Genomic DNA, 17953 nt, shown 5'->3' with positions numbered 1-17953 from the left:
ACTGACTTATATTCCTTGTTGAAGATTTCCAGACAACAATATTTTTTTATTAACAAATCTCAAATTTTATTTTAAGCTATCCGGTGGTTTATAGAGAAATAGCATTGATTGAAGGTGATATTTCAGTGTTTAAAACAGTGAAAAATGACAGTGAAAATAATCAATAATTTTCATTGTTTTACCGGAACTATTTTTAGATATCCTTGGTTTCCCCATCTTGACCCAAAGGGTGACTACAATGCATTGAATGTTTATAAAAATAAAAAGAAACTATGCTGGATTCATTTTTAGTTTGGAAGCAACATGTGATCCCTCGTAAAAATATCATTTTCCATGATCATTCGTAAATTAAAATCAATATTCCACCAAATCCAACAAATAGCCTCTATTTATTTCACATACCTATCCAGCTAAATTAGTTGAACCTAACCCTTGTGTGAGAGCATTCTAAAGATGACTCCAAGAACTGGTTTTTCCCAGAAAATGGAATTAAAAGTGTCTCAATAAGCCTTTGGCATTTGATGCAATCAAGAAATAATGAATAGGTTTAAAAATAATCGAGAAATAATGAATAGGTTAAAAACAATCAAGAAATAATGAAAAGGTTAAAAACAATCGAGAAATAATGAATAGGTTTAAAAACAATCGAGAAATAATGAATAGGTTAAAAACAATCGAGAAATAATGAATAGGTTAAAAACAATCTAGAAATAATGAATAGGTTTAAAACAAACTGGGCTTGGCTGCTCAAAACTCTTATGACCAGTTAAGGTACCAGTCTGTTGAAGCCACATAAAGACTCAAAATCAACAAATATTTCATAAATATTTAGTAAAATAAATTAAAAGGGTCTGAAGCACAACATAGTTCTCATGAGCTGCCCGAAACTAATCTCATGTTGGCTGTAATTGTTCGGATATCGTCGTGGGAAATTCACATGGAATATATTGCGGCACATAAAAACAAGCATTTTGTATCTCGTTAAATCTATAATGTTACCATACCACAAAAGCGTTGAAATTTTGGCTATTGCTATACCGAACACTGAGTTTTTATTTGTTAACTTTATTTTTCTAAATATTTGCGAAATATTAGTGAATTTTTAGTGTTTATGGGGCTTTAACTTCAGACCCAAATAAAATTAATTTTAAAAGCAACATTAATATAAAACAGTCTAAATTGTCTGTTTTAAGCCAATCAACAATCACCCATACAAGAAACAAGGAGAAAACATTCGCTGTGCCCTAAAAACACAATATGGGGACCGTATAGGAAATCAATAGCAGTCCCAGTTGACAGTCCTTTTTAAGGGTTACAGACATCACTAATGGGATCCCTTCATCAACCGCATTGTCCCTTATAATTGTGTCCCCTTGAGGCAGCTTGGAGCTAACAGTATCTGAATACTGGAACAATGGGGGATACAAAAAGTAAAAGATGCTTTGTCAACATTTTGCATCCAAACTAAAAATGAAACCTGTTGCTGCATAAAGACAAGTTTTATGATTACAAAATCAAAAAGAAACAAAGCAAGCTGTTGTAAATGACCTGACAAAGAAGAAAAAGCACCTAATTGCAGAAAACATTATAAAAATGACTAAAAAAGAATTATTGCAAATATAATTGTTCATTTATAATAAAAATCTGGAACGTTCCAGACATATGCAAATTGAATTTTCAGTTGCTGTGTGCATACCTTACAAGTTTGTTGATAAAAATTATAAATAAAACATGTTTCAGCATTTAAAAAATATGAAATTAAATATGAAAGCTGCATGTTGACCAAAACATGTCTAGGTAGAACAAAATTAGAGTGCAAACATGACAGTTTCCAATGCACAAACACATTAAGATAATAATTTTTTGTATCCAAAAATCTTAACGTACAAGGTATTTCAAGTAAAAGCTACCATCACACGGTCTTTGCAAAATCAAGTGTTATCTGCTTACAAAAGGTGAATTTATAAACATTTTTACCAATATTTACTTATTTTAATCATTTTGATTTAATCTGTAAATGAACTAGCAAAAATCTAAAGAAATTTAAGACATTGGGGTATTGTCTCAGGTTTTCTTCCAGGAAATTTGTAAATACAGGTCCTGCTTCTACAGCAAAGTTTAGACTGAGGTTAGACTAAGCTTGGACTGAGCCTTGACTTAGCCTGGACTGATCTCAGAATAAACCTGGACTGAGCCTTGACTTAGCCTGGACTGATCTCAGAATAAACCTGGACTGAGCCTTGACTTAGCCTGGACTGATCTCAGAATAAGCCTGGACTGAGCCTTGACTTAGCCTGGACTGATCTCAGAATAAACCTGGACTGAGCCTTGACTTAGCCTGGACTGATCTCAGAATAAACCTGGACTGAGCCTTGACTTAGCCTGGACTGATCTCAGAATAAACCTGGACTGAGCCTTGACTTAGCCTGGACTGATCTCAGAATAAACCTGGACTGAGCCTTGACTTAGCCTGGACTGATCTCAGAATAAACCTGGACTGAGCCTTGACTTAGCCTGGACTGATCTCAGAATAAACCTGGACTGAGCCTTGACTTAGCCTGGACTGATCTCAGAATAAACCTGGACTGAGCCTTGACTTAGCCTGGACTGATCTCAGACTGAGGTTAGACTAAGCTTGGACTGAGCCTTGACTTAGCCTGGACTGATCTCAGACTGAGGTTAGACTAAGCCTGGACTGAGCCTTGACTTAGCCTGGACTGAGCCTTGACTTAGCCTGGACTGATCTCAGAATAAACCTGGACTGAGCCTTGACTTAGCCTGGACTGATCTCAGAATAAACCTGGACTGAGCCTTGACTTAGCCTGGACTGATCTCAGAATAAACCTGGACTGAGCCTTGACTTAGCCTGGACTGATCTCAGAATAAACCTGGACTGAGCCTTGACTTAGCCTGGACTGATCTCAGAATAAACCTGGACTGAGCCTTGACTTAGCCTGGACTGATCTCAGAATAAACCTGGACTGAGCCTTGACTTAGCCTGGACTGATCTCAGAATAAGCCTGGACTGAGCCTTGACTTAGCCTGGACTGATCTCAGAATAAGCCTGGACTGAACTTGGACTGTGCAAAGACTGAGCTCAGACTGTGGCTAGACTAAGCCCAGACTGAGGTAACAGACTAAGCTTGGAATGAGTTTGGTCTGAGCTTAGACAAGGCCATGAATGAGCTTAGACTGACCCCGGACAGGAAGACTGAAACCAGACTGTGCCTGGACATGTGGCACGCCTGTAGGCACTTGTCAAGTCGTAATCATGTTTCAAATAAATAGTTAGTGGTAATTATTGTAATCTGTGACCCAAAACCTTTCAAGAATTGTATGAAACAACTTTTCAATCAAGGCAATTTAATTATCCTCATTTTGTCGTACATTTGTCCACAATGTGTGCTCACAAGGGCATTTAACGATTCAAACTAAAAACACACAAACAGCATGTTGCAGTTGTAAAAATCAAATAAGACTCTTTTCTGCAGTCTTTGCAGTCCTTAATCACATGTGTAAATCTCTATTATTATACAATCTTGTCACATCTGCGATTGAAACAAATACCAAATCATGGCTCCTTTAAGCCAATGACATAACCATATATGTAATCGCATTCCGGACTTCGTCATGTGCATAGTGAATGAAAAGTCCATTTAAAATGGAAAGAAGGCATTACCACATGTTACTGATTATATTAACCTAGATTTGTTGATTCATACTTTTATTATTATACCTGGCTAACCGAGAAACATACTTTTACCTTTAATGTTAATTGTCACACAAACATTGAGATAGCACTATGAGAACCACATGTGTACATATTGTATAGTACATTTTTTTTAAGTACCGGTAAGAAGTGATAATATTTGGCATTTTTCAAGGGCATCGAAAGCCTATCAATTAAATTTTCAAGCAATCTATTAATAAAATAGAAAAACACTGTTCAACTGATGTTCTTTGCAAGTCTAATTAACAAGATAGCCTTGACTTTTATTTCTTAACAAAACCATGTAACAGTAGCTATTTCTCCATCAAAGCAGACAACTCAAGCAAGAAAAGATAACTCTGGGTAAAAAGCCTGTCTTGGAAGGAAGATGGTAAGAGTTCAGCCCCTTGAGACCCATGTTTACCCTGCTTAATTGTGAGATTTCTCTAAAAAAATAAGGATTTATATAATAAGGTTTGATTGCCATCAGTTACTTGTGTCAATTTATTTCCTTTGAGATTATATTCAACAGTCCAGTGTATCAGGCTTTGAGAAAGTAAATGCCAATCTTGTATTTGAAGACATTAAGAAAAATGCTCTTATTTTAAATGTCTTGTTTAATATAATGAACCTCACTCTGGGAAAATGGGGCTTAATGCATGTGTGTAAAATGTCATCCCAAATTAGCTTGTGCAGACCATACAGGATAATCAGAGATGACACTTTCCGCCTAACATGGATTTTCACTTAAAAGAATATTCCATCAAACAAAGAGACTTTCCACCTAAAATGGATTTTCGCTTAAAAGAAACTTTCTTCAAACAAAATATACCATATGGGGAACAAAATATACCATAAAGTCCTGTGCAGACAGCATTAAGCCCAGTTTTCCTAGACAATGCTTAAATGCTCTCCTATATAATAAATGTGTTGTTAAATAATGGAACATTCACTTAGTCTGATGTTAGTTTCGAGTGTTTTTATTTTGAGAACAAACATTCTCACAACTTTAAGGCAATGTAAGACACTTTCCCCCACCCAAACCCCCAAAAAATCACTTCATAAAAATAAATTATCGACTCTAAAGTGCAACCATTCTACAATGTTCCACTCACCGGTGCAGATTTTCCTGGTGATTTTGCCCGAGCCAGTTCCCGTTGCAGACGTACGGTGGCCATCTTGTTTTGGCGCGAGGTCTGTCGCTCCTCTGCGAGCTGCCTACTGAGATCTTCAATCTTTCGCTCCAACATGTCCTGGGGTCAAAGGTTATAAAGGTCAGTTCAAAAAAGGTCAAGGTAAAGGTTATTCTATCAATATCAACAAAATTACATAATTATTAAAGTATGAAAACAAACAGATATTTGATAATGATTTTTCATCCCCCACTTTATGTCATGGAACGAGTAATATGAAGGTTGTTCAAAATAAGATCTAGGTCAATTTTATGCTCCAACCTGTTATAGGGTCAAAGGTTATGAAGGTTAGTCAATATTAGGTCAAGGTAAAGGTTTCGCTTTCAATTGCCCCAAAATCAACAAATTATAGCATCATAACAAACAGAAATGTATCTCTTCTAAATGAAAATCCAGTCTAGGCGGAAAATGTTGTCCCTGATTTGCCATAGCAGTTTGCTCAGGCTTATGTGGGATAACTTTTAGCAAACATTAATTAAACCCAGTATTTCCATAGCACATCTCAATTTTTGTTAATAAAATGATAGCAAGCAGAAATGTATTCTTGGACAGCCAAATGTAAATACCATTATACTTCCAATATTTAAACGTATTTAATCCCTGAGTTTGGTCTGAACTCCAAACTTCACTGTTGCAGTGTGGAACCAAATTTTCATCATACAAGAAATGTGAACATTCAAAGTGTAACTCCAGAAAAATCTTTTAAATATCAACTATCACCAAAGATCCAATGTAACAAGTTGAATTTCAGAGCAAAAAATTATATGGACTACACACAAAACAGTGTTGATTATAAAGTGTTAAGTGTTTTTTAAGTATACAATCAGCTATCACATGGTGCATTATAATCAGCAATTATAATGGGACCTTTTGAACACACATAAAACAAAGCAATACTAAAACTTCAAACAACTGCTTCGTTCTGTGGCCTTTTGACGTAACATTATTCCCTTTAAAGACTGGTAAATAAAAGAATGCAGAAATAAGATCACATTAACATTACAAACTAACTTATCATTAATATTCCTCATTCACTACAGGAGACATGTTTCTGCATCAGCATTTATTGATCATTTTAAGGGTCAAATGGCATTTTGTACACCATAAATGCACATTATATCCTTAGGAATGTTATCTACTGGCCATGTGATATAGGAACATCTTGATTAGTCTTTTTTAAAGGCAGATCATTATAAGCCTCCTTCTGACAATAATGGGCTTAATGTATGTGCATAAAATGTGGTCCCAGATTAGCCTGTGCAGTCTGTACAGGCTAGTCATGGCCTACACTTTCACCTTTTACGGATTTTTTTGTTAAAAGAAAGCCTCTTCTACACAAAAATCAAGTCTGGGCGGAAAGTGTTATCCCTGTGTAGCCTGTCAAGTCTGGGCGGAAAGTGTTATCCCTGTGTAGCCTGTGTGGACTGCGCAGCTTATCTGAGACAACACTAAATTACGCACATTTATTAAGGCCAATTTTCAAAGATTGTGCTCAAATGTATATTTTAAACTCAGGAATTTTATCTCATGGCCATGTGATATAGGGATATCTTGATTAGTATTGTTTAAAGGCAGATCATGATTTGTTTAAACTGACAGTCAATTATCAGTTTAGTGGATACAAAAGCTATTGACCGAAAATTAGTACGTTGCCTGTTTATAATCCTTTGATGAGTACAAACCATGCAAGTCTTGATCGTTCTTCATTCTGATGACAAACCTATTCACTGTGAATATTTTCTTGTAAAACTGACCACTTAAAATTTCCCATTAAAGGGGCCTTTTCACAGATTTTGGCATTTTTTAACTTATTCATTAAATGCTTTATATTGATAAATGTAAACATTGGATCGTAAAAGCTCCAGTAAAAAATCAAGAATAAAATTAAAAAAAAGGAAAAGAACATTGCCCGGAGCAGGTTTCGAACCAGTGACCCCTGGAGTCCTGCCAGAGTCCTGAAGTAAAAACGCTCTTACTTACTGAGCTATTCCGCCGAGTACACATACTAATCGTATTTTATACCTTATATAAGCAATCTTCGTAGTTTCCCAAAATTTAACGACAAAAACAGAACTCTCCAAATTATTCAAACGTTTCGCGTTGCAACGCTTTATAATATTTAGGTTTTAAAATCGTCAAAAGATGCATATAATGGCTATATTAGAGCATGGTAAATGTTCAGTATTACTGTTTCCTCACAAATATCATAACCAAAACGAAAATTTGCGAATCTGAAACAACTTTTTTCAATTTTGTCAATTTACCAAAGCGTGAAAAGATCCCTTTAAGATAATAGGACTGTTTGACTACTTATTTCCAACCGTCCTGATATGACCCTGTTGGATTTTGTTAACAAAGGACTTGCCTTCTGAGGCTATTTTTTATATTCAATTTACATTCTTGATATTATAAAAATGTTAGATTATTTGAAATATAACAGTTGTGTATATAAATACATTACTTCTTGTAGAAATATGCAAATCTGTGAACAATTCCCTTTAAAAGCTCAATAATTTGGTCACCCCAAAGATCAATCAGAAACACACCCCTCTATCAAAAACTCAAGATCCAATTTCATGTTATCACAATATATTAAATTTCATATCATGAGCTAACAAAATCTTATTGGGTTGATCTAAACCAAAAGACTTCGGGTTATTTCGGTCAAACATTCAACAGGTATATTGTACTCAATTCAAATATTTCTTTATTCAGGTATTAAAAGCTGGATAGCAATCAGGGACTTTTAATTTAACATAATTAAAGTCTGTTACATTATAATTTAAAGGGACCTTTTCAAGTTTTGGTAAATTGATAAAATTGACAAAAAATGTTTCAGATTCGCAAATGTTCATTGTAGTTATGATATTTTCGAGGAAACAGTAAATACTGAACATTTATCATGCTCTAAAATATCCATGACGTGCATCTTTTGACGATTTAAAAAACTGAAAATTATAAAGCGTTACAAACATGAAATGATTGAATAATTTGGAGAGTTCTGTTGTTATCGTTATATATTGTGACATGATAAGGATTGCTTATAGTAAGAAATATATCACTGTCTATATTAGTAAAGATCATAGGCGGTTCCAAGGGGGGAGGGGGGGGGGGGGGCCGACACGGCAAATGCCCCCCCTAAAATCTTCAAAGTAAAGTCAATTCATTTGATGTTTCACACTGAACTAGATCTAAATCACCTATTTAAACTCATTTCTCTTCTTTTTGGTATATAACATTTCCCACTAATCACAGACAATCGCTAAATGTTTTCACTTTAGACTCTCTGTTGCCTGATTTTTCAAGTCAAACTTTGCGATTCTATCCCTCTTTTTGGACTTTGATTCTCTTTTTGCTGCATTTTATGTCAACAAAGATGGATGCGCCAACGCCAAAACGAGCGAAGATGCAGAAGTCTTTGACAAATTAGCTTTATCCCAAAGCTGTGGGAAGACGGTATAAAACTTGCCATTTTATATTCTCTTTTTTTATACTCCCACTTATCTGAAGAAATCACCATTATCCCTTGTTATCATGAATTGCCTGTCAACAGTTTTAACACACGCGTGGATAACATGCTAGATTACGTCATTCCGTGTGATAAGTGTTTGTCAAAGCCTGCAAAATCACTAAAATCGTGGAGCTTCCGGGGGGCTTCCACCCCCTGGACACCTAAGCAGGGCTTGGCCCTGCCCCCACCAGGGGCCCTAGCGGTCCCCTGGACCCCCAGCAAATCTTTCAATATCCCGCCCCTCCTAACCAGAAATCATGGATCCGCCCCTGAATGCCCCTCCTAACCAGAAATCATGGATCCGCCCCTGAAGATAGCCGAGTGGTTTAAGGGCAAGGCTTTTTTTCCAAGGGTCAGTGGTTTGAGCCCAGTTGTGGATTACTTTGTATTATTTTTTTTATTTTATGCTTGTTTTTAGTGGAGCTATTTAGTTCCAATGTTTACATTTATCAATTGAAAGCATTTAATGACAAACTTAAATACATGCCAAAATCTGTGAAAAGGTCCCTTTAAAGCTACACTGTACACAAAAAATGTATTATGTGAAATTGGAATAAGATATCAAACTTGGAATGGACCTCAGTTTGGTGATTTTCTCAAATTTAGTTTTTTATTTTATGTTCTGATTGCATTCATAAACGTTAGAGTTGTTTTTTCATTGAATAACAAGTATATAGCCGCAAAACTGTTGAAGTACTATTACATAACTCTTAACCCAATTATTTATCCATCCCAATATAACACACACAGATGTTTAAATTGAGCGCCGCCAGTTAAGAAATGTGGAGACAGATGGAAGCAATGTTTCTAGTGACTCCAAAATGGAACATGGAATGTAAAAAATGCAGCTAATCTGCCAACAGATGATGTGAAGAAAGAGACAACATGGCAGGATATCAATGTTCTACAGTTGATGATAATATTGATAGTTTGATTAACCCATTTATGCCCAGTGGACTCTCCCATCCTTCTAAATTGGATCAAGTTATTTCCAAAATTAGGGATATCTGGTATATTTATTTCTATTTTTAGAATAATTCTAACAGAATTTTTGTTTAAGCAAACAGTGTAGACCCAGATGAGACGCCGCATTATGCGGCGTCTCATCTGGGTCTACGCTGTTTGCAATGTCCTTTTTTCAGGAAGCTAGGCATGAATGGGTTTAATTTTGATATATACTTCTGTATGACAAGTAACATTGATAACCCGAAATCATAAATGAAAAATATGTTGCACATGAAGTAATTGAAGTGTCGTGTATCTCTCTTTATAAAAAAATGTTCCCATTCATTCTACAAACAAAACATCGACTGATGGGGAAAAAATGGGGGAAAAAGCTCTCAGATACCCCCTGCAACGCTTTGATACTCATGCAAGTGAAGTTTTGTTGAGATATAAAAAGAAAACTTGGTGACAACAAAGTACACATTCAAAGCAGTAATCTTAACCCTTTGCATGCTGGGAAATTTGTCGTCTGCTAAAATGTCGTCTGCAGAATTTCTAAAATTAGCATTTTCTTCTAATTTTTTCAAAGAATACTATCAGAATAGCAAACAGTTTGGATCCTGATGAGAAGCCACGTTCTGTGGCGTCTCATCTGGATCCAAACTGTTTGCAAAGGCCTTTAAAATTTGGTTCCCGCGCTGAAAGGGTTAAATAACACCAGGATTGTCGACCCATGTTGTGTCCTACTTTCAGAGTTTATTGAGACAGTGGGTAAAAAATTACAAACTCACAATCTGTCACATGTTTTTATTATATTGTGCTTCAAATAATGATTTCTTAACACTACGAAAGCTCTTAATTTAGAATTGAGCCTCAATCTGGGAAAACAGGGCTTAATGCATGTGCGTGAAGTGTTGTCCTAGATTAGCCTGTGCAATCATTACAGGCTAATCAGAGATGATATTTTCTGCCTAAACTGGATTTTTAATAAGAAGAGACTCCCTTTAAACGAAAAAATACCACAAAGAGGGAAGTGTCATCCCAAATAAGCCTGTTCTGGGAAAACACTTTTAGGCCCAGTCTCACTATGATGCTGGTGGAGCCCCGGTGCATGATCCGGGATCTACCAGGATGAACCGGGGCTCTACCTAGATGAACCGGGGCTCCACCGGGGAAGACATAGCTATGGTACATAAGTAAACCGGCGCTCTGCCGGGACGTCACCGACATTCACCAGGGCTTCGCCGGGGCATTACCGGCGACAACCGAGTTAAACCGGGTAAAACCGGGGTGTTTCCGTAGCTCTGCCAGGGTCTGATGCTGGTATAGCCCGGTGAGTGCCGGCGGAGTTACGGTATACCTGGGCTCTGCAGGCTTTCACCAGGGCTCAACCGACATAAACTGGGGGCTGGGGCTTCACAGGGAAAAACTGTAGCCAGTCTGGGGTTGACCGGGACTCTGCCGGGTTGTTGACTGGCTTCAACCGGGGCAGCACCGGGAAATAGTGTGACCACGTTAACAAATTTCTACCAATCATCCAGGTTCTTGCCGGTCGACCGGCGTAAGCAAACCGGGATGGACCGGGGCTCTACCGGCAATAGTGAGACTTGGGCTTTACGCACAGCATTAAGACCTGTGTCCCAGAGCAAGGCTCTATATTTGAAATATTTATTTTCTCTGTGATTCTACGCAAGCATTTGTATTTGCTGATTGACAAAAGTATGTCTAAACTATAAAGCCGTTAGTAAAGTGGGTCTAATGCATGTGGGTACAGTGTCATCCCAGATTAGCCTGTACAGTCCGCACAGGCTAATCAGGGACGACACTTTTCACCTAAACTTGATTTTTTGCTAGGAAGAGACTTTTTTTAAACGAAAAATAGCATAAAAGTGAAAAGTGTCATCCCCGATTAGCCTGTGCAGTCTGCACAGGCTAGTCTGGGACGACACTTTATGCACATGCGTTAAACCCCTTTTTTCACAGAGCATGGCTCATATGTTTTTTGCTGATATTGTGGATGATGGATTCTTTTATTTTTGCTAACAAATACTTCAAAATTGAGAATTAAAGTGTTATATTTACTAAGGTTCAATCCATAGGGCTTGATGAGGAAATGATCTTAACGTTGTATTTAAATTACAATTAATTTTTCATCTTTTTATTATGAACCCTTCAATTGGGAATTTAAGGCAGTCATTTGGAAAAAAATATATACTTTTTGACATTGGCAATGGGACTTATTTTCATCCTAAATTATGACCCAAAAAACACTTGCAAGTGAAAGGGAATGGCTGAGCATTCCAAGTGAAAGCCCATAGTTATGACAGGCACCTTACCACCCTGCTAAAATTTAATCTCTCATAGTATATCAAGCACATCTAATCAAATTGCAAACACACATTTTTTCATGTGAAAGTTATTGTTAAATGACACTTGATCTGTGTTTCTGTGTTATTTGAACTACTCTCTGATCCCAAACTGTTTCTTAATTTCAATTCAACGAGTGATCGACTGACTGGTTTCTTTTAATTTAGTTTTCCATACATTGATAGTATTGTATGTATACGTTTTTCTCTCAATCACAATTATTGTTTATTTAAATATAAAATATTTAAAACTACATAACATTCTGAACTATACAATTATTGAACATTTTTAAACTATTATCCAATGGAACTTGATTGAAGTGTACAATTAAGCACATCACTTGACACAAACATACATATTAGTAATGAATGACTTTGATTAAATTGTTCCTTCAAAATTCACCTAGTAATATTATGTTTAAAACAAACAAATAACTACATTCCTAGCACACATTAAACTGATACAAATTTGTTCTTAGTTCCAAAAATACAGTCAAACAGTTGCAGCAAAGGACAGGAAACTTTTGAAAATCATTAAAAAAACACATAATTAATGATCAAGCCTTATCTTGTTATATTGACATAACACCTCCAACATAACTTGTTCACGGCCCATAAATAGGCCCAAATTTTATTGACAGACATTTAATAACCTAAGAAAAAATACAAACTTACTGTGAATGCATCCATTATTCCAATATTTGTTCTCTCCGTCTCATTACATACAAAAAATGTCACCATTTATTCACTTTATTCCAACATGTCCATTGAACACCCTTACACTGCAATTTTTAATGCCAACTTTGAACACCGTTAAAAAAACAAACTTCAATTTTAAGCCTCATTCATAAAGCTTCCCTTGCACGCCTATAACCTTATAATACCTAGACCCCACATAGTTCTTTCCAGTTATCAAAAACTAACGAGATTTTAATTGTTTTAATCAGGACCACTGTTACATAATTGAAGCCCTCCATGTAACGATATAAGCCAACCCTTGATGGCCATAAAAGAAAGACGGCTTTCAAGACTTAAGAAATTAAACACCCCTGATTTGTAGGACATTAAAGTAACTCGGGGATATTTTGAAATCAATACTGACAATCTCGGTGTGATATGTGGTATTAAAGAGACACAAATATTGTGGCCTACTCCATTTAAAGGAATTAAACCCACTGATTTAGACAATCCACGAATCGCCCCCTGGGTGCAAAAAGGTACCATGTAACATTGAAATTAGAAGGCACATTGTTACCTTTTGCACCAATGGGAAAATGTACTTGTATGGTTGGAGTGCTGAGCCCATATTCATCAACCTCGGACTAAAGAATAAGGTACAGATGTTGGACATATAGGAAAATAAATTAAACGTTTGAATATATACAGGCTCTATAAATTTTGCTCGTCATAAATAAATAGCTCGAAATGAAGTATTTTTCATTTAAATGTATTAAATTTCTTGTCATATTGAACAGTATACTACTAGAACCGGCCATTTTCAAGAATATTCTTTATTTTAAGACTTGAGTCTTAAAATTGGTTGAATACGGCCCAGGTTTGAATTAAGGCTGACAACTTTAGGTGTCAGAGGTTACATGTCACTGTTTGTCGGTCTTTGCATAAACAGTTAATTTAATTTCTTAATTCAATTAAAAATACAATAAAACCATTTAACTTGAAACCTTCTTGAATCCTTGATTAGATACACTGACCCAATACAATTAGAAAACATTCAAGCCATCCAGTGGTCATACAAAAATCAGATAAAAATGGTAGACAAAATGGCTACACAATTTGCCTAATTTGCCCACTCTGGTGACTGATTTATACAATTAAAAATGTTAAGGTCATGTGTTAAGGTAAAAATGGCAGAAAAAAGGCTATCACCTAACTGGTTTACTATGGAGATTTATTTGTATTAAATGAAGTTCTTGAACATCCCTTTACTGGATGGTCCCAATATTGTAATTTGAAAATAATGTATTGGCTATCATTAAACTCTGTCATATGACACATTTTGAAGCGGACAAACAGATCATGATATTGGATAGACAAAGTCATGTCACAGGTTGTGTCATCAAAAAATAAACTGCCATAGATTTTTGGTAGATCATGTTATGTGAAAGATCATGGTATATAAAGAACATGTCATGTGGCATATCCTGCTATTGGATAGACCATGCCATGTGGCATATCCTGCTATTGTATAGACCATGCCATGTGGCATATCCTGCTATTGTATAGACCATGCCATGTGGCATATCCTGCTATTGTATAGACCATGTCATGTGGCATATCCTGCTATTGTATAGACCATGTCATGTGGCATATCCTGCTATTGTATAGACCATGCCATGTGGCATATCCTGCTATTGTATAGACCATGCCATGTGGCATATCCTGCTATTGTATAGACCATGTCATGTGGCATATCCTGCTATTGTATAGACCATGTCATGTGGCATATCCTGCTATTGTATAGACCATGACATGTGACATATCCTGCTATTGTATAGACCATGCCATGTGGCATATCCTGCTACTGGATAGACCATGTCATGTGACATATCCTGCTATTGTATAGACCATGTCATGTGACATATCCTGCTATTGTATAGACCATGCCATGTGGCATATCCTGCTATTGTATAGACCATGCTATGTGGCATATCCTGCTATTGTATAGACCATGCCATGTGGCATATCCTGCTATTGGATAAACCATGCCATGTGGCATATCCTGCTATTGGATAGACCATTTCATGTGGCTTATCATGCTTTTGTATAGACCATGCCATATGACATATCCTGCTACTGGATAGACCATGTCATGTGACATATCCTCTATTGGATAGACCATGTCATGTGACATATCTTCTATTGGATAGACCATGCCATGTGGCATATCCGCTATTGGATAGACCATGTCATGTGACATATCCTGCTATTGGATAGACCATGCCATGTGACATATTCTACTATTGGATAGAACATATCATGTGACATATCCTGCTATTGGATAGACCATGCCATGTGGCATATCCTGCTATTGGGTAGACCATGCCATGTGACATATCCTGCTATTGGATAGACCATGCCATGTGGCATATCCTGCTATTGGATAGACCATGCCATGTGACATATCCTGCTATTGGATAGACCATTTCATGTGGCTTATCATGCTTTTGTATAGACCATGCCATGTGACATATTCTACAATTGGATAGAACATATCATGTGACATATCCTGCTATTGGATATACCATGTCATCTGACATATCCTCTATTGGATAGACCATGTCATGTGGCATATCCTGCTATTGGATAGACCATGTTATGTGACATATCCTGCTATTGTATAGACCATGCCATGTGGCATATCCTGCTAATGGATAGACCATTCCATGTGACATATCCTGCTATTGGATAGAACATATCATGTGTCATATCCTGCTATTGGATAGACCATGCCATGTGACATATTCTACTATTGGATAGAACATATCATGTGTCATATCCTGCTATTGGATAGGCCATGCCATGTGGCATATACTGCTATTGGATAGACCATGCCATCTGACAAATCCTGCTATTGGATAGACCATGTCATGTGACATATAATGCTATTGGATAGACCATGTCATCTGACATATCCTCTATTGGATAGACCATGTCATGTGGCATATCCTGCTATTGGATAGACCATGTTATGTGGCATATCCTGCTATTGGATAGACCATTCCATGTGGCATATCCTGCTATTGGTTAGACCATGACATGTGACATATCCTGCTATTGGATAGACCATGTCTTGTTACATATCCTGCTATTGGATAGACCATGTCATGTGACATATCTTGCTATTGGATAGACCATGTCATGTGACATATCCTGCTATTGGATAGACCATGTCATGTGGGATATCCTGCTATTGGATAGACCATGTCATGTGACATATCCTGCTATTGGATAGACCATGTCATGTGACATATTCTGCTATTGGAATATTAGACCATGTCATGTGACATATCCTGCTATTGGATAGACCATGTCATGTGACATATCCTGCTATTGGATAGACCATGTCATGTGGCATATCCTGCTATTGGATAGACCATGCCATGTGACATATCCTGCTATTGGATAGACCATGTCCTGTGACATATTCTGCTATTGAATAGACCATATCATGTGACATATCCTGCTATTGGATAGACCATGCCATGTGGCATATCCTGCTATTGGATAAACCATGTCATGTGACATATCCTGCTATTGGATAGACCATGCCATGTGGCATATCCTGCTATTGGATAAACCATGTCATGTGACATATCCTGCTATTGCATAAACCATGCCATGTGTCATATCCTGCTATTGTATAGACCATGCCATATCCTGCTATTGGACAGACCATGCCATATGACATATCCTGCTATTGGATAGACCATGTCATGTGACATATCCTGCTACTGTGAAACCATTATTATTCGTCAGACATTAATTTTCGTCTTTTTCGTCCTTCGAACGATGGACGAATTCAAGATCCTAACGAACAATCATGTCACATATTTAAAACAAATAAGACTGAATTACCGTAGACATGAGGCATTTAAATCCAGCGTAATCCACGCATTTACACAGGGCTCGAAATTAACACCATGTGACTGATTCTCATCAGTATCTATTGGATAGACCATGTCATGTGACATATCCTGCTATTGGATAGACCATGTGACTGATCCTCATCAGTATCTAAGGGTTTGAAATGAAGCTTTTTAAACTTGAATCCATTAAACAAAAAGTATTGTATTTAATATGCTTTTCTAAAGCAATGCAAGCAGGTCAAAACGTGCAAATGGTAGAGGGTCAATAGCCTGTTACTTCTCATTCATGTTTACAGATAACTACCATGACAGACTACAATGAAACACATTTGACATCTGACCAATCGTGCCTATCCACCCTTTAAATGTTCAAACTTTGGAAATGAAAAGAATCACGCTTCAGCTGGGCTCATTTGTCAAGCATTCTAGTTTGATGACACACACTCATAGCAGCCAATGAATTAAAACAATCGCTTGATTTCTTACAAAAGCGTACAGCCGCTTGTTGTAAACCTAAGTATGGCGCATGATTTCTTTGTGCAAACCATCAGGTTTGTTTTGTACAAAAGAGCTCAAAAGCATTAATCAACGAATAAGAAACGATAATTTAACACTCCATTTAACGAGAAAATCAACATGATTACGTTGCATAATTTGCAAGATGATACACATAATACGATTCACTTATGAAATCGGTAACAAAATTGCACCCTGCTAAATAGTAACTCTGCAATTTATAGCAGTTAAAATTCAAGACTGACTGAATTCAGTTTTTAAGTTTGTCACATGTTTTAGATATTGAGGAGTTTGAAACACAAATGGAAATATATTAGTACATTTACAAAAAAAGACAGAAATAAAATGCATGTCAATGAATGAGGAAATCTTCAATAAGCATATTATAAATTTTCTTGAATACAAAACATAAATTGACTGTTATTATGTTCTAACAACGAATTGATATGTTTATTCATATACATTAAACAACTTTTATGTAATTTTAACATTTAAAGCAAGATGGGTTTCTTTTAAACATTATTATTATTATTATTATTATCATTATTATTTTTATCATCATCATCATCATCATTGTTATTATTATTGTGATTATTATTATTATAAAGTGCTTATTTTCTCATCTTTACGTCAGATAACAATGATTGTTGCTCTGGGGATAGGCGGCATAACCCTTTGCATGCTAGGAAATTTGTCGTCTGCTAAAATGTCTTCTGCTGAATTTCTAAAATTATGATTTTCTTCGATTTTTTTCAAAGAACACTATCAGAATAGCAAACAGTTTGGATCCTGATAAGACGCCACGTTCTGTGGCTTCTCATCTGGATCCAAACTGTTTGCAAAGGCCTTCAAAATCCGGTTCCCGCACTGAAAGGGTTAATGCATATGTGTAAAATATTTTCCCAAATTAGGCTGTGCAGTCCACACAGGCTAATCAGGGACGACAATTTCTACTGAAACTGGATTTTTGCAAAGAAGAGACTTCATTTAAGTACCAAAAATACAATAAAAGCGGAAAGTGTTGTCCGAGATAAGAATGTGCAGACATCACAAGCCTGTGCAGGCTAATCTGGGACGACACTTTACGCACGTGCATTAAGCCCTGT

The 17953-nt window shown here is 36.5% G+C and overlaps 2 protein-coding genes across 4 annotated transcripts in view; both read right to left on the bottom strand.

Annotated features, from left to right (window-relative positions):
- Positions 1–17953, bottom strand: part of LOC127847297 (dnaJ homolog subfamily C member 7-like) — a 186099-nt gene that overhangs the window by 64230 nt on the left and 103916 nt on the right. The gene's annotated exons all lie outside the window — the stretch shown is intronic.
- The window catches only part of LOC127847282 (microtubule-associated protein futsch-like), a 114437-nt gene that overhangs the window by 87829 nt on the left and 8655 nt on the right, over positions 1–17953 (bottom strand). For 2 of the 3 annotated variants that reach the window (XM_052379088.1, XM_052379087.1), the window contains exon 3: positions 4825–4962. In XM_052379088.1, the coding sequence (XP_052235048.1) occupies positions 4825–4962 (138 nt within the window). Of the gene's footprint in view, positions 1–4824; positions 4963–12399; positions 12609–17953 lie in introns of those variants that run through there. The other variant, XM_052379089.1, reaches the window with a different exon arrangement.

The sequence above is a fragment of the Dreissena polymorpha genome, chromosome 10 (assembly GCF_020536995.1).
Source record: "Dreissena polymorpha isolate Duluth1 chromosome 10, UMN_Dpol_1.0, whole genome shotgun sequence".
Lineage (NCBI taxonomy): Eukaryota > Metazoa > Mollusca > Bivalvia > Myida > Dreissenidae > Dreissena > Dreissena polymorpha.
This window is presented reverse-complemented; position numbering and strand designations above follow the sequence as displayed.